General features: G+C 36.8%; 1 protein-coding gene across 4 annotated transcripts in view; it reads left to right on the forward strand.

Annotated features, from left to right (window-relative positions):
* The window catches only part of daam1a (dishevelled associated activator of morphogenesis 1a), a 63561-nt gene that overhangs the window by 11927 nt on the left and 30168 nt on the right, over window positions 1-21466 (forward strand). For 2 of the 4 annotated variants that reach the window (XM_051867503.1, XM_051867505.1), the window contains one exon: window positions 18432-18665. In XM_051867503.1, the coding sequence (XP_051723463.1) occupies window positions 18480-18665 (186 nt within the window). In that variant the 5' untranslated portion in view covers window positions 18432-18479. Of the gene's footprint in view, window positions 1-180; window positions 513-18431; window positions 18666-21466 lie in introns of those variants that run through there. The other 2 variants (XM_051867504.1, XM_051867506.1) reach the window with 2 other exon arrangements.

Raw genomic sequence — 21466 nt, forward strand, 5'->3', positions numbered from 1 at the left:
GCTGCTTAGCAAACACAATGCTGGCTAGTGATTGGTCATCCAATTTACGTTACTGTTTTAACATCTTAGATTCTTTTTCACTGTACACTTGTCAGCTCTCCCAGTGGACAGTGCAGAAAGGAGGTGTGGCATACAAGAAGAGGGCGGTCCCAGTTAGACCGGGAACATCTGTCTGACTGTGTGTGTAGACGGAGCACTTATTCAGACTCTGAGCTCAAGCTTACAGTTGTAGTCAGATATTAAAATATTCAAACTGCTTATACTGTAAATCCAGTGGAGAATTAAACCCGAGGCTGTGCTTTTTCAAAGAGTGCTTCTTTGTGTTGCTCTTGTGGAGTAGAGGGAGTTTCATCAGCTATTTCAGGACCAGCTCTCTGATTTGATGGTGAGAGATGTATGAGCCGTTGCGGTCTGCGTGCTTCCCACACCGCAGCATTCAGGGCTGAGATCAACACGGCTCTCGCTGCCTGGATTTCACGCGACAATGTGCTCTTGATGTGCCTTTCTGCCAGGTGAGCATGCTTTAGAGAAATCAGAATGTGTTGTCACTTTAACATTGACGCTTTAGGGTGTTTGTTTCTGTATTTCTCAGCTAGTGTAGCTCAGTTAGAGTTTGTTGTGTGGGTTGCCATGTGAAGATACATAGATCACTGCAGATAGATAAGCTTTATGAATACTTACCCTTTGGCCCTAGGGTAGGGTTGCACCAGCCATTAGTAATTTCTTACTTAAATTGAAACGTAAAAGTCCACACAAGTGTAAAATAATGCACAGTCGCATAATATGACGTTTACCCATATTCCAATAGCAGCCTTCAAATATGTTGTGTTGAAATGCAGTTTATCCTTCATTCTAACTTTTACCTTGTGTAACTAATGGTAAAAATAAGTTAAATTCAATACGATACTACTTAATCATGATCATAATAGGTATTTTTATATGTAGCATAGGCTAAATAACATTCAGAAACTGTATTTGAAATGAATAAAGATCAATAAATAAATACTGATACAAAAAAAAAAACATAAGAAATGACATTTGACATGCACTACACAGGATGGGTTCATGTTAAACAAGATGTATTCTATTCACATAATGTTCTTTCTCTCTTAAAATGTAAGCGTAAGTGTAAATGTCAGCATTATTATATACGTCTAAAGAATTGTAGTCTGTCGGGTAAAAAGAGCTTATTGATGAAGTTCGGTCAGTCTGCTGTTTTATTCCAACCATTACTCCTGATCGGAGGCTTCTGTAAATATTTAGTTTATACGTAGAGTTACGCTTCAGCTAAATTTAACGGTGCAACACAAAAACACTTGGTAGTGCGCAAGTTTTACTTCAGAAACAGTTGTAACTTGCGCACAGCTAGTGCAACTGGCCCCAGATGAACTGGTGTGTGTGCTTGTGTCATTTTTTTTGTCCCATAGCTAAGTGTCTCAGATGAAGCAGCCGTAGAGTTTTAACCTCAGCTGAGGAGCTCTTATGAATGGAATGAGACTGGTGTGCATTTTTCCTGTGGGTGTGCCAAGTGACATAATGCATACTTAATCAGCTATACGTAAACAGCCTGTTGATGATTTATTTATCTAATATGTTACTGTCCTCTTTGATTTATGTTTGTCCATTGTGTACCGATCTGTTTTTGTTGGATGAGGGTCAGGGGTTGGACATCTGTGTGTTTGTGTATGTATATGTTCATTCTTAGGAATAAAGGTTTATTATTGGTACAGAAGGTTCTTTATAGTGGAAAAGGGTTCTTTAGATTATTAAAATGGCTAAGAAAGAAAATTGTTCACTGAAAAGTTCTTTGGGGAACCCAAAATGGTTCTTCTGTGGCATCACTGTGAAAACAAGTAGAACTTTTATTCCTTTGTTGTTTTCAGTAGTGTTTTGCATTGTGTTTTTTTTTTTTTTTTTTTTTTTTTTTTTCTTCTCACCATGGTGACATTTGGACTGTGCTTTTGTTGATGACCCTCTATATTAATTAATAACCAGTACCAGCATGTGCTATTTGGTATTTGCTCATCCAATCACAGATGAGCTTGAGGAAACTCATTATATACTCAGTTCAACTGCAATCCCCAGTATTGAAGCCACAGGATTAGCACATGTAATGCGGCCTGCTGAATCACAAACACGCCTGGCAAAAACAGACAGTGTGCGTGTGCTGGATAATACTGGTTCTCTGGACTCTGGAGGAGTCTGACCCTGGGGAATCAGGCTTAAATGTGGCTTTGGAATGAAGTTAATGTGGGTCAGGGGTCTGTATTTTGAAAACTATTTGGCTCGTCGTCTGCCTGATGGACAGCATTTTTGCATCTTTCCTCTCTAGTTGCCTTTCTTGTTTTGTCTGAGTGCTCAGATCCCTGAGGGGTGCAGCCTATGACCCCTATGGGACGCCTCTGCTACTGTCCTGATGTTATTGATTACACATAAAGCCCCATTGAGATACCCAGCAACCTTACTATCTCTGACTTAACGGGGACATAGATAATGTTCTGTGTGCGTACGTGTTTGACATCACTTGTTTTTAGACATTATCTTACATGAATGTATACATGCATAGATAATGTCTTAATGTTTTCTCTTGAAACTTGAATAAAATCTGGAAAAATGAAAGCCTAATGAAAAATTAATCTTTTACCTCAAAAGAACAAAGAAATTTTTTTTTTTTTTTCTTTTCTCCATAGTATGACCCCTTTCACTAATTTCTGCTCCCTTTTTGAGGCCCAGCTAAGAGGCTTTCACGGTCTTTGAGTTATTATTTTTAAATTGGTTTAAAGTTCTAGTATTGTTGTTTTTAATATCTTTTAAATTTATCTGTTTATCTCTATATACTATACTACATTTATATGATACTACATGATACTACATTTCTCTGCCGATACTGATTATTCTGAATAATAAATAGCCAATTATTCTGAATGATATCTGTCGATACAGATAGTTTGATTTTCTTAAGGGGGGAAAAAAAAATCTCTCAACTAATGCTGTTAGGGGAACAGTCTCATTTAGTACATTACTATATCATTATGAAATTATGCTTTGAGCACTGTTGAGTGGATTTGTAAACACCTCTGATTGGCCTTTGTGTTCATGCACTCGTCAGATATGTCTGCGATTGGCTACAATGATCAACGCACAGGAGCGTGTGTATCTGCGTAAGCGCTTGGTGAAGAGTGTCGTTGATGTCTATTTACAACATGTTTTTGAAGCGTTGATCATTGTAGCCAATCGCAGACATATCTGATGAGTGCTTGAACACAATGGCCAATCAGAGGTGTCTACACATCCGCTCAACAGTGCTCAAAGTGTCATATTTTTTTAATTTTAGTACCGACTTGGTATCGCGGTCGGTACTTTTGACAACACTATTATGCATATTTTATGATTAAAGTTATGATTAAAGTTGTTTAACATCCCTGAACTTAAACTTTGTTACAGTTACGTTTGATCACTTACAGATCAAACATAACTTTAACAAAAAAATTCACATTATTTTGTTTAATTTTAATGAAACAGCCAGAAATGCTGAATTAATACTCATACAGGTCACTTCATTTGATGAATTAAAATTGTGGGGTAACGCAGCACTGTTTTACTTCAAAAACAATCGTACTAAAATATGTTTGAATGTGTTGACGTATGTTTAATATATTATTCATTTCATTGTTTCATATAATGTGATTCAAAAACCTTTCATTTGTTTGTTTGTTTTTTTCCACCTGTTTACTTGAACGACAACAACGGATAAATCTCATGGTTGCATATGCCAACAATGGACAAAACATTGCTTTGATTAGTTCAGTAGGGATCAATACTGTAACTTGCCATTAGGAAAATTGGCTTGTGACTGCTGGATGAGAGACCAAAGGCCAGGGTTTGTTTTAGTCGATCCTAGACTGGCCTGAGAGCTGCACTGGCTGACCTCCATTATGTAAACTCTAAAATGGAAACCCATCCGCACTTCTGCAGCCCCACTGATCAAGGCTTCTAGAGTAATGGATTAGCTTTTAATGAGAGAGGCAGAAAAATTACAGACAATGTTGCAAGCCTGCGGAGATGTTGGTTTAGTGTTAGTTTCATGACTGCATTTGATATCAGAGCACTGATGATGATGGATTTTTTTCCATTCCAGATGACACGGGCACAAAATAAATGGCGCAGGGAGAGAAAATGTCACAGAGCAAATAAGGAAAGACAGACTAACAGCCACACATTCATTAGATTATTCAGTGAGGTCTGTTGAGAGAGTCTGGTGTTGAAGTGCTGTTGTCTTTCCCAGGGAAAAAGCTCTTTAGGTCACATCCTGGAAGAGATATGACTGCTGACTTCATCATGGGACCTCAAAATCGTGCCTCATCTGTTCATACAATTGCTGTGCAATTATGCTATTATGGAGCGCCAGGGCTTGAGTGATGTTTGCTTTGGGATGTATGCATTAGTTTTGGTTGGGTTTAAAGGCACAGTATCTTAGGACTATGCTCCTTGCAATCAACCTGCATTAGAAGACTACTGTTCAAAATTTTGGTGAAGTATTATTTCAATTTAAAATATTTTTTTCTGTTGTAATATATTTTAAAATATAACTTATTCCTGTGATGGCAAAGCTGAATTTTCAGCATCATTACTCCAGTCTTCAGTGTCACATGATCCTTCAGAAATCATTCTTATATGCTGATTTGGAGTGTAAGGAACATTTATTATCAATGTTTTAAACAGTTGTGCTGCTTAATATTTTTGTGGAAACAGTGATACCTCTTTTTATTCTTTGACAAATGGAAAGTTTAAAAGAACATCGTTTATTTGAATTTTTATAATAATGTAAAAGTATTTACTGTAATTTGATCAATTTAATGCATACTTTCTGATAGGGCTGCATGATATATCAAAATATCACAAATGTACAATTGCGATATGCATATTGCAACAGCTTGCGATAACTGAATGACTTTAATACTTCAAAAAACATTACGAAAAAGTCTAATTTTTGTCGCCGCAGAATAGACTGGACGTGACAATGTTATAAACAGTTATTGTAACAGTTACACAGAAAGCCGCGTCTCAGACAGATTGTGTATTGAAGTTGAATTTTTAAAAATCTTTACTGTAACTCTATAACTGGTACTGTTGTTTAATACATATTAACATTTTATACTTTTTTTTTTAAGCTAAGCTAAAATATTTCTTAGTTAAATAAAATATAATAAAATACAAAAAATGTCCAATTATTGGCATACATTAAACAACTTAAAATTTAGACTACTCATCCAAATATCTTGTTCCTGTCACAACCGTTGCAACAGCAAAGAAAGAAAATGCAAATTGCCCATGAGCAGTACATTTCCCATGACATCATTTGAGTTGTGTGCCTCTTTGAGAACTCTCTCCTTTTATAAATCCAACCGCCTAAACTCTGTAGACTGTGCCTAAATGTGGTGAGACTTTTAATGAAACTGATTACAACTGTTTAGTTTCAGTACACAAAGCTGAAACAGGCACGTTTGTCTACCCATGTATTTGAAGAATGCACATATTTTATTAATCTTTAGAATGCTCATCTTTGCTTTGAAGCTATGCATGTCAGATTTGTTCATTCTATTGGCGATTGACCAATAAGTCGTTTGCAGTGAAAACCAACAGGTTCCAGTCATTCTGTTGACAACTGAAGACAAAGCACTCTGTGATCTGAAGCTCAGGAAGTGTTTGTTACCACAAGTAATTACCAGTATTTTATGCAAGATGGGTAGAAATTCTAATTGTTTCTTGCACTTTTCTTAAGATCTGTCTGTGGAATGAGGATAATAAGAATGTTTGTGTTTTTTGTTCATTTTACAGCTCTTTAAGGCTAATCAGACCCTTCTGTTAGAGCATATAAAAACAATTAACATCCCGCCATCTAGGGGTGGGTGATAACGGTAAACAAGATTTACCAGTAGAAATTTTTCAAACTGTAGAGAATTTGGACTATCGTCTCTATCGCTGTTACACTCATGTGACATTGCTGTCATGAAAGCTTGTCATGCATTTTTAAAGCATTGCATTTAACCTATTTTAAACTGTTGAAGCGCAATAAGCAAATTTTGCTATATGCGTGTGGTGTCTGAGAGATGGTTTCTAGGCGCTGTCTGAGAGATGTGCACACATGAAGCCGTGCTCAGAGAGCGCATGAGTAAGTATCTGTTAAATACACATAGCCTACTATTAAAATGTCCATCTTTGCAAGGATCCTATAAACACTGTCATTTATGTCTTAAAGGTGGGGTAAGTGATATTTCAATAACACTGTTGGATATTGTTGATATTTGAAATCAACCCAAACAAGCCCACCCCGCTCCTCATTGCTCCGCCTCCAAAACTCACCCTCCAATCCTAACCACCCTGCTCTGAGTCAGTCTCAAACCTCGACTGCTGCTGGCAGGTGAGGTGAGTGCACTAGCAATGATGCTAAACACCGCATTCTCTAGCGGTCGTCTATGCGCAGTGGTTTACCTGCAAAACTCTCACTATCTGGCCACTGTTACACACGCAGTGCGAGAGCTGATGTCTGTTTATCACAGCTGATGCGCAACAAAAAAATGCTTCACGAAAAATAAAGCGCAGATGATGAACGAACGACAAGGCAGCACAAAAAATGAACGTACTGTACAAAAGAGTAAATACAAACAAGTGTTTGTTGTTAGGCGCCAACAGAACAGCAGCTCCAGACAATCATTGCACTCAAACCCAGTGTTACTCACATGTGAAACGGAATCAAAGCAGCCTCCCCATCTGTTTTCAGGCCTTCCCGCTTAGCTCTCTCCAGCACTGGAAAGCTTTTCTAATATTAGCACTTGTCCTACAACACTTGCCCAGTCATAAACCTTCATTCCAGTGATATTCTTTTGAGCTCTTTTGTATTGTCTTATCTCTTTCTGCAGTCTTTCTTCAAATCTCCCTCTTGCTTGTTCTGCCTCCTCAACCGCCATACGCCCCCTAATGCTAATTGGCTACATGTTTGTTGTTGGTGTCTGTCCGACTAACTTCCAAACAGTGTTTTTGAAATATGACTTACCCCGCCTTTAATTTGAACGTAAACAGTTGAGAAAAGAAAGGTGATTTTTAGTGGATGTATGAAGTCATCAATATAAATATTGACATTTGACAAGCAGAATGTGTCCAAATTATCTTATTTTTTTAATAGTTTTTTTCCCTACATCACAAACATCTTACTGTAAAATATTTTACTTGAAAATACTATTTCTCTTTAAAATAAATGCCATATAATAATGCAAATACATTTACATGTATTGGATGAGAACAAAACTGAATTGAGCTGAATAATGGCACTACTATTTTCTGCAGAGCTGCTTTAGAGCCGTTTCGACTTTGTTTCATAACTGACGTAAATTTAATCAATATTGAACTGACTGTATTGTATAAAGCGCTATATAAATAAAGGTGACTTGACAGTGTGGCTAAAGTTTTTAAATATTTTTTTATGGTCCACTGCATCATATTTGCTTTTGATTTTCATTCTGAAACCATTAATTTTAAGCAGGAGTGTATGTACAGTGCTTCATGATGTGCAGAAGTGTAAACGTGCTTCATGATTTTGGTTTATTCTCAATGCTTTTACTCCTGATCCAAGATGAATGGGAATTGCTTCCTGATGCATGATCAATACAGCCGTTCATAAAGATATGACTTTGCTTACATAATGAGGCATAATGAGGCCTGGTGAATCAGATCAGAGAGGTGGTGTAAACGTGTGGAGTGAACGTCAGCACATGCCCTGCTGAAGTGCGGTCACCAGGGTGGGGCACGGAGATACATGGGCTGGGCTGTCATGGATTAGCTTCACTGGTGAGAGAGAAAGAGAGAGAAAGAGATTTCATAAGACAAGTGTGTTATGGAGGCATTTTCATGCCAGTTGCTGCACAGACATGCACATCACTTGAAATCTACCTTCTGGTGTTCCCTCCCAGTTCTGTACTTGTTGTCATTATTCCCTTTTATACTCTGTATATACTTTTATAACTGTTGTGCTTTTTTTTTTTTTTGTATAGTGAAGTATCAGTCTTGTCGTAGATAGCCCTTGATTATAGTCTCCTGAGCCTGACCTTTAATATAGACAGTACAAGGCTTGCAGAAATTGACACTATTCCCCTCCAAAAATGTATCTGAATTGCTTTGGAAGAGGATGTTGAGAGTATCTGGAGAAGTATTTAAAATGTAACTTCACCAATTTCAATCCATTTTGTGTTGTTACAATGTCGGTAGTATATGTATTTTAAACAACGTTTACTCATTCTTTGTGTAACTGAGAAATTCACATTTATTTGTCACCAAAAGTCCACCGGATGATGCAAAAAAGGTCATCCTTTTGACAGCTCCAGAGCTCCAGGCTGCATCATTTTTGTATCCTTGAACACAGACAGTTGGATCAACAGAGGGTTAAAGGGATAGTTCACTCAAAAATGAAAATTATCCCATGATTTACTCACCCTCAAGCCATCCTAGGAGAATGAGAGACTACAAATGCTGTCACAACTGTGAAGTTCACTGTGGCTCTCACATTATATGATGTAGCAGACTAGTTGCAGACCCGTAGCACACTAGTTGTCCAGTGCAGTTCCGTTCGTTCAGCGCGGGTTTGTCGAGAATGCTGTTGTGAGTCCTGAAAGTGTGCAGGTGTCTGTTTGGTTATAGAATGTGGCTGTCACACTCATAAAAAAACAAAAAGCTGTATGAATGCAACTATATTAAACGGTGTTGCCATACTAGCCACTAGCATCTGCTCTAGAGTTTTGTTTTGTGTGAAACGTGACTGGGGATTAGGGATGAACGTAAACAGTGCGTAATCAACATAATCAATTATGTCGATGTGTCTTACTAGCCCTACTAAGAAGTATTTCCTACTAAAGGAAGGCGGTATTTGACTCTGGTCATGCGTATCAAAGACTAGATATAGAAAGATGGTTCACTCCTGTTAGTTATGAATGGGAGAAACTGCAACGTGCAATATGTTGGAATGCGTCCCGCCTTTTAAGTAAAAGAGCCAATTGCTGAATGATAAAGTAATTGCGTCACAGCAGCTGCTGTTAGAGGCTCCGGTTCCCATAGAAACCTGAGACTCGCGCTTAGGACTGCACATGCGCATTGGCTCGTCTAGCCTGAAAAATAAGCTTTTTAACGCTATTTGAGCATAAGAAACAACATTTATGTGACGGTTCATGTCAGATTTTGTTGTTGATTTGAAATATGTAATTTAATTGGGAGTTCGCCAAGCAGTTTTTGAGATTTCAGGATTCAAATAGATAGGACTTGGTCTTGGATGTCCGAAATAGCTGCTTGGAGGCGTTGCAAATATGGCCGCTGAGTGAACAGACTTTCCTTGAATGGGACTTTGCGCATATCCATAGCAGACTGGTGGGAGTAGCCTTGGACGGCAACATGCCTAGTGCATTATGGGAGTTTTCCTACCTATTTGGCAAAGACAACAGCCTTTTTTCCTCTGTTTTCTCTAGTCAAGTAGCACTGATTTCAGTTTTAGTACCCCTTTAATGCTGTGAGGTAATATTAACAAGATGTCCATTTTCAAGGCCAGTGTTATTTTAGTATTATAGTATTTATTCATATTCTGAATTATATTTTTTGTTTTCATTTTAATTTTAAATTAATATTCAGTAAGCTTCAGATTCAGTTTTTATGTACTTTGTTATTGTGCTTTTGTGAATTTTTTTTATTTTTTAATTTTTTATTTGCTATTTTTTTCCCATAAATTTCTGTAGCATGAATTTTTGTTTTACATATTTATTTTTTCACCAAGGCAACATTTCTGTTTTTTTTTTTTTTTTTTATCTAATATTTATATTTTATTTTTTATTTTAAATAACTTTCTTTTTTTTGTTTAGTTTTAATATAACAGCACTGTCAAGGATGCATGTCAAATGAAATGGACTTGAACCTGTGACCACAATTTTTAGAACATGCTTCTTTTTTCAGTTGTCAGTTGTCCATTCAGTAAAGACAAGCTTATACATAAACTGGTTGTTTTATGTGTTTTACAAGCACAGCGAGACTCTTATTTCATTTGGGCTTTGGGAAAGACGTCATTTTTTATTAGGGATAAAATGTTAAGCTCTGTTCATAGCACATGTTTGCTTTCATTTAGGCTAGCTGCTGATTCTTTTACTATTTTAGTTGTAAATATTTTAGTCACCTGTCTTAGTACAGACTGCGGTATCCCATAAGCCTGTGAGCTGAAAGATGAGGAGCAGATGATCATTTTTTTTACATTCACACATTTGTAGGTTTTGTAATAATAACTTTCCTGTTCTAGTCTTTTTACGATGTTTACATTTTAGGGGTTTCCCAGGATGTAAAGATTATTCTGCTCCTAGGTGATCCCAGTGCTTTGTTTGGACAAGATGTGGATTTGGATTACCCATTTTTATTTTGGCATTTGTCAGATAAGCTCCTGCATTGTATTGTGTTTGAATTGCAAAGAAAGAGAATATTTGCTTAGCGGTGTTTGTGGGTCATAGTTTGGATCAGACCTTGCGAACAAGGACATCCAGCAGTGGCACGTGGGATTTAAATCTGCCGCTTGTGAATGATTTACAGTGGCATATATATATATATATATATATATATATATATATATATATATATATATATAGTATTTTATAGTAAGTAGTATTTGTTGTACTGGATTTAATTTAATTAGTACTAAGAATGTAATTGTCAGGTTTATTTTCTGTTTTCATGGACTTTTAGTTTGTATCACCTTGTTTTCCTGTGTTTTGTTCCTGTTTGCTTTTCCTGCTCTTCATTTGTTTCTAGGGTTACTGATTTAGTTGCACACCTGTTTCTAGTGTGATTATTTAACCTGTGTATATGCAGACCTCAGTTTTAGTAGTTCTTTGTCCATTCTCATTGATATCACAGTGGTTAGCTTGTTGTTCTCCTGTTTTTCTCGCATGTTTTATAATTTGGCTCTTTTGTAAATAAATACACTGTAAAAAATTATTTTCATGATTTATCACAACATTTTTCTTTTGTCAAATCAACTTAATTAATGTGGTTCAGATAATATTTTGAGTTTCTGTTGATTAAACCAGTCACCTTCATCGTATTAACTCAATGAACTCAAAATTTGAAGGCAACCATGTAACTTACTTTTAAAGGGGTGGTTCAGTGTTTTTTTTTTCTAGGCTTGATTGTGTTTATGGGGCGCAGTTTAACATGTCTTAATGCTTCGTTTTTAAAAAATGCCGTGTTTTTTATATATTTTTGTTCATTCTACACCTCTGTTTCCCTTCTCCTAAAAACTCCTATCTGACAAATGCCAAAATAAAAATGGGTCCGTTGAGTTCCTGGTTCCATGAAGCCCCTCCCTCAGAAATACGCAATGGACTGAGATTGGTTAGCTGGCCCTGTGTATTGTGATTCGCTGTCCGGAATACGTTGTCGTGATTCACATTGTCCGGAAACGCCACACCCCTTACCATTGTAAATAATGGCATCGATATTGCCGTATTAATTTGAGCCCGAATCAGACCCAGATAGCAGTAATGATGAAGAGTGTCAAGCAGAACCTCTGTAAGCACGGCTTTTAATGGACGTTTATGAATGTTAAGTATTTTTGTTAGTATTTGTCAGTGTTTAGATATGCTGTCACTTGTAAATGTTACTGCTGTGTTCTGATTAAAGCTTTACTGTAGCTGAGTACATGACTGAGTAGTAGCATTTTTGTAAAGGTATTGTTTAATTTATAACATGAACGAGCATGTGGGTAAACACAACATAAAAGCCGTAAAGAAACAATGCTGGACACCGATAACAGAAACGCCAACAAACACCAACAGAAGTTCGCTGGTGTGATTACATACAAGTTTGTTGGTGTTTGTAGATTTTAGCTAACTGGCTAGCGAAGCCAAACCGAGTTGGTCTTTGTTTACGTCCCAGAAACTATATAACTTCATAAAAAAATAAAACATACTTACAGTTAGGGGCCCATAAACAGCAGCTTCTGCTTTTAAAGTGGGAACTGCTCCATCTTTCAGTAATAGCCTTTGTGCAAATCCAGCATTGAACATTGAGATTCTGGAAGCTGTCTTTAGAATTAAACATAAATTTTAAACATTGTTCACTAAGTCCAGCGTCCCTAGGAAGAAGACTTGTATGCACGCGACATGGCCTCACCCACTTTGTTGCGTGTTCCCGTGGGCAGGGTTTATGTTAATTGCAAGGTTTATGATGTCACCAACCCGGGAAGAAGCTCGTTGTAGTCCAAACCGGTTGTTTTTGTAGGCATTAAACTGCCATAAGTTTAAAAGACAATATCTCCGTTTGCATTGAACTTTCAGCGCTGTAACTTTGCAGATACTGTTTATGCTCAAGCAGCAACATTACATACTAACTAAAGTTAAAAAAGTGAAATCGCAATGATCCACCCCTTTAGGTTAAACCAACAATTATTTTTTTTACAGTGTATAACTGCTGCAACTAGATCCTGCATCTGCTGTCCCTTGCTGTAACCAACACTGTGACAGTAATGAGAAATTATCAATACAATGGGAATTTCAAAATAAAACTCAAAATTAATTAGAATTAGAATATGGGGGAATGTGCTTTAATGTGTTTTTTTTTTTTTTAAATGTCATCAGGCAAAACTTATGGGCTAATAGGGCTTCATTATCATTATGCAAAATATGTTTTTTTTTTATTTAAGTAAAATGTTCTTGACATGTTTTTATGAGATTTACCCATCTCCTAAACGAATAAATGTAATATTGCTGAGAACATCTACATTCTCAAAGCCTGTTGTCATGGTAGAAATTGTCATGAATAGAAATTGTGCAGTTGTTCTGTATTCAGGATGATCTAATAATAGATCTGGAATCCATTTTTTTGTGGTGAGAAGTGTGTGGTCCTTGCCCACTGATCATTTGACCAGCTAGCCAGGCCGGAGCTATTTTCACACCTTTAAATAAACCCAGCGGTGAGAAAATTCCCAGCCTCGCTCAGAGGAACAGCTGTGTCTGCTCTGCTGGGTTATCGCTGCTAAATGGTTACAGTGTGAGAATCGAGATACTCTTCCTTGTTGGAAAATTACTCAAGGCCGTGTTAGTGTGAACATCCAGGCTGTTGACATGGCAGAGTGAATCATTCGTTTCAAGGCTTAGAAAAAAAAAACGCATAAGAGTTTCCTCTACAATTTTGCTTTATCTTTGCTTCCTTCTTTGCTTCCTTCCTTCCTTCCTTTTTTTTATCTTTCTCACCTGGATGTGACTAAACTATAAAAGTCGCATTTCCATACTAATTTAACTACATTTCTCAGTAGCATGACAGTCTTTGTAGCTTTTTCAACATTATTCAATTTTCAGAAGTGGTGTAGCTTAAAAAAATGCTGACAAACCTGTTTTTTTTTTTTTTTTTTTTTTTTTTTTTAAATGTCATGTTGTACTGGGCACGTAGCCTGATAACCAAAGTAGAGTCACTCGGACATGCTCACAAAGCCATTCTTGATTTCAAGAAGCAATGGGAAGTCCTATTGATTTTAGTGAATCATTCTGAAGATTCATTTTAAAGAACCAGTTGAAAAGAAATGATTCACAGATTCATTTTAATAATCTCTCAGTGGTGTTCACGGATGACCCTGCATGACATTGCGTTTTTAATTGTATTAGTTGTCTTTAATACAAGTTATTTGTTCACCCATGAGTTTGGGTCCAGCTTGAGTAGGGGTGTAACAATACACTCATGTCATGATTCAATACAAATCGCGATACTGAACTTATGATTCAATACTATCGCAATATTTTAATCCAAATTAAAGAAGAGAATAAATTAATATTAATGAATAATAAATGTTTTTATTATTATTACTTTATTATTATTATTTTTTTTTTTGTTATGATCAGGACCCCATTGCATTATTATACGTTATATTAAACATTATATATAGTAGTTTAATGTAGTATTGCCTCTCCCTCTATTAATGGACTATACATATAAGAATAAATCATCTAAAACACTTTGAATAATCATGTTACTAAAACTAAACATGACGGTGATTTAAATCAATGCAATCAATCACATTAATTACAGTTCTAATCGCAAGAAAGCATGTCAAAATGGTTAGTTCATCCAAAAATTTAAATTCTGCATTTACTCACTCTCATGTTGTAAATCTGTTCATCATATAACACCATCATGTCTCTTCAGAAGACTTGGATTTGGATTAGACCACTCAATTGATTATTTTTACAATGCCTTTGACATTTTTGGATCTGAATGGACTTTAAATGGAGGGACAGAAATCTCTCAGGTTTCATTAAAAAATATTTTCAGTTGTGTTTGGAAGTTGAATGAAAATCTTGTAGGTTAGAAACAGTATGAGAGGGAGTACATGATGACAGAATTTGTGAATTATACCTTATAAATACAGTAAGCTGAGCCTTGGATAAAAATAACTATCGCAAATCATAACATTTACATCAACGATACATATTGTCGCACTTTTATATCGCGGTATCTCGATATAACAATATATCGTTACACCCCTATGCTTGGGCCGCTTTTTGGTCTATCCCTTCTTTTTCTTGTCAATTCTCCACTGTCTTCTAAGTAAAAATGACAAAAGCCTCCAAAAATTGCATTTTTTTATTCTAATTCTGATGGTTGATGGTCTGAAACTGCTCCTTTAATTATTTTGTGTAGCTCTTAGTGTTGTCACGGTACCAAACTTCCATATAATAAAAATTTTACGGTTCTCGGTACCAATTTCGGTACCACAGGAAAATCTGTTGGAACTATTTTACTATTTTATATTTTAAAAACATATTAAATATGATGGTAATCATACATATAAATACTTGGAGCTTGTGTGTATGTATGTATATATACCTCAATGAAATAAATTTTAAAAAATAAATAAACAAATGCTCAAACATCCATTTTGTAACAGACGTGCGTGTTTTATTTTAGCTATTCCTTCAGTGAAACGACACACTATAGCCTGTAAAACTATGAAACAAATATCGGTAAATAATGGTAACCTAAATAATAAGAAAGTTATACATTTCGGTTTTTTTTTATTTCCACACAAAGATGCGTCATATAGCCTACCGCTCTGCGCTTTGAGAGGGATGTGGGACACGAGCAGGAAAGAGACCATCTCTTTTATAATATCTTCATGTTATCTCCTGACGTTACAAGCAACTGACACTTGTTGTAAAAGGTCTGAAGAGCGAGTTTTATCTTCAGCAGGGGCAAGACATTCAGGCTATGTTTGATTTAGTGCTGCCAGAGAAAAGGAAACTACAAATCACCTGCGTGTGTGAAATGTGCTATAGAAAGTCTAATAACAAGCACAAACTGTGTTAAATAGAAATTGACGTGCAAGCAAAAAGGTTTCTGTCCTACAGTGTTTTTTCTACTTTACCACAGTAAAGAATGAGAATAGTCTATAATAGGCCTAAAAGCGAACAAAAGGAAGAAACGTTTATAATCCCCTGCGTGAGTGAAGATTTGGGAAAAGAAACAGAGATTCCATGTTCAGTGGAATAACTAATGGAATATTGTTAAATTCTCTGCTAATCGGGTGACCAGATCGTGATTTGCAAAACAGAATACAAAGCTTAAATTTATGGACTCGCGTACCTCTCTCATTCGGCATGAACCAAAATGTTTCCATGGCTGCGATGTCACATTTAATTGCTAACCTATTATTTCTTTTGTAAACAAAGCTTTGCGCTTCACTTGTGTCATATTCACGTAAATACTGCCACAGCCCTATCAGTGGGTACCGTACCCGGATTCTCGTTACTAACGGTACTACAGAAATGTGGGTATCGTCACATTTTCAAAATTTCAGTACCGACTTGATACCGAAGTACCGGTACTTTTGACAACACTAGTAGCTCTAAATTGATAGAATGATTTTCAGCAGTTTCTTTTCTCAGATGAGCTGCAGACAAACATTCAGAGGTCAAACTGCATAGCGGATCATGTTTGGCATCACCATTTAAGTCTGTGTTTGGGTATGATGGCACTATAAACCTGCGCTGCAGGGTCAAGTACACTGAGCAGATTTTACACAAACACACGTACTATAAACTCCAGTCTAATCCTGAAGCCATTTAAGTCTTTATGTCCCTGTTCTTCTAAAGGGAAACATCTGGTCACTTTGAGCTTCTGGGTCTGATCATAAATTCAGAGTGAAGTTTATGTTTGACGACTTATGGGTCATGATGGCCTTTGCGCTGGAGCTCAGGCTGGTGTACTCATTAAAGCTGGACTGGATGAAGATAAAGTTGGGCATGGTAACTTTCTCTGTTATTCCTAATATGGAGAAAAGGAAGATGAACACGGTTCAGTCTTTTGAGAGGTGAGGGCTAGTTTCATTGTGTGAGGTCTGGGGATATAGATTACAGACAGACAAATCTTTGTGTCTGTGTGTCTCTTTTGTGTTTTATGAAATCTGGGACATCTGGGGATCTAGATCAAACAAGGTGATGTTGTGGTTAAGTAGTAAGTAGACATTTGGCAGACACTTTTATTATGAAAAGACACAAACGACAGTTGCCTTGTAGTAACCTGGTGTTAAAGGGATTCAAAGAAAGTTCATCCAAAAATGTAATTTCAGTCATCATTAACTCACCCTCATGATGTTCCAAATTGGTTTAAGAAGAAGAAAGTTCATTCAGCCCAAAAAAAGGATATAAAAAGCACCATAAAGTTGGTTTATGCACTATTTGTCAAGACTTCTGAAGTCATACGATAGCTTTGTGTGAAGAATAGACCAAAAAATAAGTCTTATCTTGATATGCAGAAGCTCCAGTTTTACACTTTGGTCTGTTCCTCACACATAAGCTATCATATGGCTTCAGAAGACCTGCAATGCAAACCCATTTTTATGGTTCTTTTTGGAGCTTGTGCTCAGTTTGGTTTCACTGTATGTAAAGGAGATGTGTGAACATTTTTAAACTTTCTTCTTTCACAGTGGTTATTGTTAATGTATTGGCCTTTTTGGTGTTCAAACTTACATTTCGGTTGATATTCACACATATGCCACCACACCTTTAAAAAAACGAACTGTTGTTTACATGATATTTTTTAATAATTTCATTGCTTTAGCATTTTTGATTAATCCTTGTCAAGAGCTTCTCTGTTTTCCCATGCAGTTGTCTTTCACTGATAGACACAGACCCACTTAAATACTAAATTATAGGCTATTACTTGTAAAGCAAATTATAAACAATGTTTAGTGTCAACATGGTTTGCTTTTTTTTTGTAAAGGGATTCACATATAAAAGCACCTAATAAGCGTAATGTGATAGCTCATTGCTTTTATAGCTATCTGTCTACATGACGCTCTGCATGTCGAATCATGTCACTGTGTGTTTCTAGAGTTTATGTGCTTGTGTGTGTTTCTAGAGCTTGTGTGATTGTTGTGATGGGTTATAATATCATATAGTGCTGCATATTATGAGTATCACTGCACGGAGACACAAAGAGTCAATCCCATTTCTGATTTTCACCATTCAAAAGTCTAGGTTTGGGAAGTCTCTTATCCTCACTTTATTTGCTCAAAACTACAGTAAAATCAATAATATTGTGAAATATTATTAAAATGTATTAAAAAATAAACAGTTATTTTAAAATATTATTTATTCCTGTGATGGCAAATCTGAGTTTTTCAGCATCATTACTCCAGTCTTCCTCTTCAGTGTCACATGATCCTTCTGAAATCATTCTAATATGCTAATTTGGTGCTCAGAAACCATTTTTTATTACTTGCGATGTTGAAAACAGTTGTGCTAATAATATTGTTTAAACCATGATACTTTTTTTTTTTTTTTTTGATTCTTTGATTAATAGACATTTTAAAAGAACATATTTTTTTTTTTTTTTTTTTTTTTTTTTTGTAAATATCTTTACTGTCACTTTTGATCAATGTAATGATCAATGGAGTTAGCTAATCAATGAGTGCTGCATAAAAGTATTTATTTCTGTAAAAAAATCTTACTGACCCCAAACTATGTACCTTTGCAAAACATGATGAAGTATACTGTAATCAAAGTTTTGATTGTGTTTCATTGCAGTAAGATTTTATGCACCAATACGGACACTTTGCAATGCATATCACTACTGGTCTACAGTGGGAGGTCCAATTTAACCTGTTAGTCACGAGTGTATACTCAATACATTAACATTTTAGTTTCAATACCTCACACTTCTCTTGTGACATATGGCTGCAAATAGCCCTGGTGAGGGTATGATTTTCCACCACGTTGTCATGTTGTTCTGTTTTTCATTGAGATGCATCCCAGCACAGCCATGCACATTTTCAGTGACCTAAGAACAATTCCCTGTATCCTTTTTTTGGTAGCTTTGATATCACGCCTTTTCATTTTCTCTTTTTGTTTTATCTTGGACAGGGGGTCGTAGCTGAAGCGAGACACATTTGACTGGCTGGGGCTCTAGCCATGATGGCCCCACGTAAGCGAGGAGGGCGGGGCCTGTCATTCCTCTGCTGCTGTCTAAAGGGGCAGGACCATCCCGAGATCACCTACCGCCTCCGCCATGACAGCAACTTCACACTGCAAACCATGGAGCCCACCCTGCCCATGCCCCCCACCGAGGAACTGGATGCCATGTTCACTGAACTGGTGGTATGTGCCATGAACTCAGACTTTTTCTTTTGTTTCCTTTCTTTTGTTTTATTTATTTCCCATACTCTCAATTGGATGTATGGATGTATGGATGGATAGATGGATAGATGGATGGATGGATAGATAGATAGATAGATAGATAGATAGATAGATAGATGTTATGGATAACTTATTAACGCAGAGAGTCTTTGTATCGGATGGGTGGATGGATGGATGGATGGATGGATGGGTGGGTAGATGGATGGATTGGTGAATAGATACAGTAAGTGGGTGGATGAATAGGTAAATGGGTGGTTGGATGGATGGATTGATGGCTAGATAGATGGGTGGATAGATGAAGCACTCATTGTAGTCTCATTTTCTTTTAGTTTGCTATATATTTTATTAAACTAATACTTTAGATCTTTGGACTCAGGCCACTTTGAAAGTCAAATCTGGTCTTTGGTTTTGTCAAACATTATACTAACAGACATGTTATGGATAACTTATTAAAGCATTAGAGGAACTTGTCTTTGTATCCCATGATGGATGGATTGGTGAATAGATAAGTGGGTGGATGGATGGGTGGGTAGATGGATGGATGGCTAGATAGATGGGTGGATAGATGGAGCACTCATTGTAGTCTCATTTTCTTTCAGTTTGTTATATATTTTATTAAACTGATGCTTTAGATCTTTGGACTCAGGCCAGTTTGAAAGTCAAATCTGGTCTTTGGGTTTGTCAAACATTATACTGACAGGCATGTTAAGGATAACTTATTAAAACAGAGGGGCGCTTGTCTTTGTATCCCATGATGAATTTTCACCATTGCCTTTTTTGATAAGACAGAACATTCAAAGTTTGTAAGCTTGCATGCCTGCATGACCAAAAATCACAAACAGAGTCTGTTAACTGTGTTTATTCAAAAGAATCCCATCAGAATAGTTAGAAAAAAGCTTATTCTTTATTTAAGAACTGCTTTGCTCTACCATTCCTCCATTTGTGGAGTGAATCAGTGCTTGTCTTGGATTCCGTAATATGGGGAATCCAAGCATTCCCTGCTAATGGTCCAGTAAAGAGTATGTTAGACAATGCATGTCCCCTCATTAGCTCTGCAGACTCTGTTGAGTAGAAGAACGTCTGTATGTCTCATGCCCACCAGCGCATGACCAGCAGGCATTTGGCACAGATGGGCTCATGGATGACTTGTATGCACCAGACTCCATCCCTTACGCAGCCTGTCCCCTGCTGAGCCTTTGAGCTTTCACAGAGAGACACAACTGAGGTGTCAATCAGTGTCATGTTAAGTTGATTTAACAGGAAAATACTTCTGACAGGCTTTTGATTTTGCATCGGTTTGAGGCGAGAAAGCTGTCCTCCTTATACGGAACTTTATCTTTAAATTTTTTTTTTTTTTTTTGACTGAGTCATCTTTCTCTGCAACTCAAACAGAAAACTGGTCTCATAGTTTAACACTGTCACAACCATACGCAAGAAGTGTTGCAAGTACATTGCTGTCACTGCTTGAAAGCATCCAGTTATCATTTGTTGCAGTTTTGCAGAGCTGCTTCTATCTAAATGGCTTTCATTTAACAAAATCTCAAGTTCAGGTTTTCCCGCAGAGACATAAAGAGGGAGAAAAGTATGAGAGAACGATCTGGAGAAGATCAGATTTTGACCTGCCTGCCTCTACAATAGACGTGGTGTCTGGATGTGATGTTCTCTCTCTGGAATCTCTGCTCAAATATACATGAGTACTTACGAGTTGGATTAAACGATTTCCCTGTATTTTTCATTCTTTTTATCCTCATTATTTCCTTATGCAGCCTGTTAAAGTGGTCTCTGGACCTGCTTGTTGTGTGTCTCTCACATGATGTTAATTAACTTGTGCCCGAACATCTGGACTGAATATGACCAACTTAGTCCAGAACTGCATCATGGGAATGCACCGAGGTCACAGGAGTGTGCAGGCAATAATTGATGGTTTACGTGACTAAATCTTTTCTTTGCTGTGAGGAAACAAGAAGTCTCTCTCTCACACAGGATTGTGGGAAATTAACCCCCGCTTCAGGGTCAGTGATATCCAGAGGCTGATGTCAGACTTTAAGTCATGTTGGTTTTGTCAGGCCTCGTGGCTGACTTAATAGGATGCCTGTGTGTGTTACTGCCAAACTAAATATTAAATGCAACAAATAAATAGGCAAGAAAATATTTTGTCTGGATTTTTTTTTTTTTTTTTGTATGGAGTATGACAACAGCCGGTATGCTCCTCACGGAGATCTGATCTCACCATCATCAAGTCCGTCTGTGATTAGGGAGGTAGGATTCTTCAAGTGTCTTGAAGACGTTGCTGCAGTTCCTCTAGATTTAGTCTGTCTCAGTTTTTTCCTGTTTCTTCATGTAATCCCAGATGGACTCGATGATGGTGAGATCAGATCTCCGTGCGAAGCATACCGTCTGTTGTCAGACTCCTTGTGCATACAAATATTTTTACAATTAATTGCAAAAGGAATGTTTGGAAATGTAAACTGATATTTCCTACTGACTCACTACAGCAAAAGATATAAATAACTGACTTAAAACCTCTATTTAGGTGAAAATACAAACATGCCCAAGACTTTTGCACAGTACTGTGTGTGTGTGTGTGTGTGTGTGTGTGTGTGTGTGTATATATATATGTATATATATATATATAAAATATAAAATATACTGATCAGGCATAACATTAGTGAAATGTTGTTACGGCACCTGTTGGGTGGGATATATTAGGCAGCAAGTGAACATTTTGTCCTCAAAGTTGATGTGAAGCAGGAAAAATTTGG

Source organism: Ctenopharyngodon idella, chromosome 17 (genome assembly GCF_019924925.1).
Source record: "Ctenopharyngodon idella isolate HZGC_01 chromosome 17, HZGC01, whole genome shotgun sequence".
Classification (NCBI taxonomy): Eukaryota; Metazoa; Chordata; class Actinopteri; order Cypriniformes; family Xenocyprididae; genus Ctenopharyngodon; species Ctenopharyngodon idella.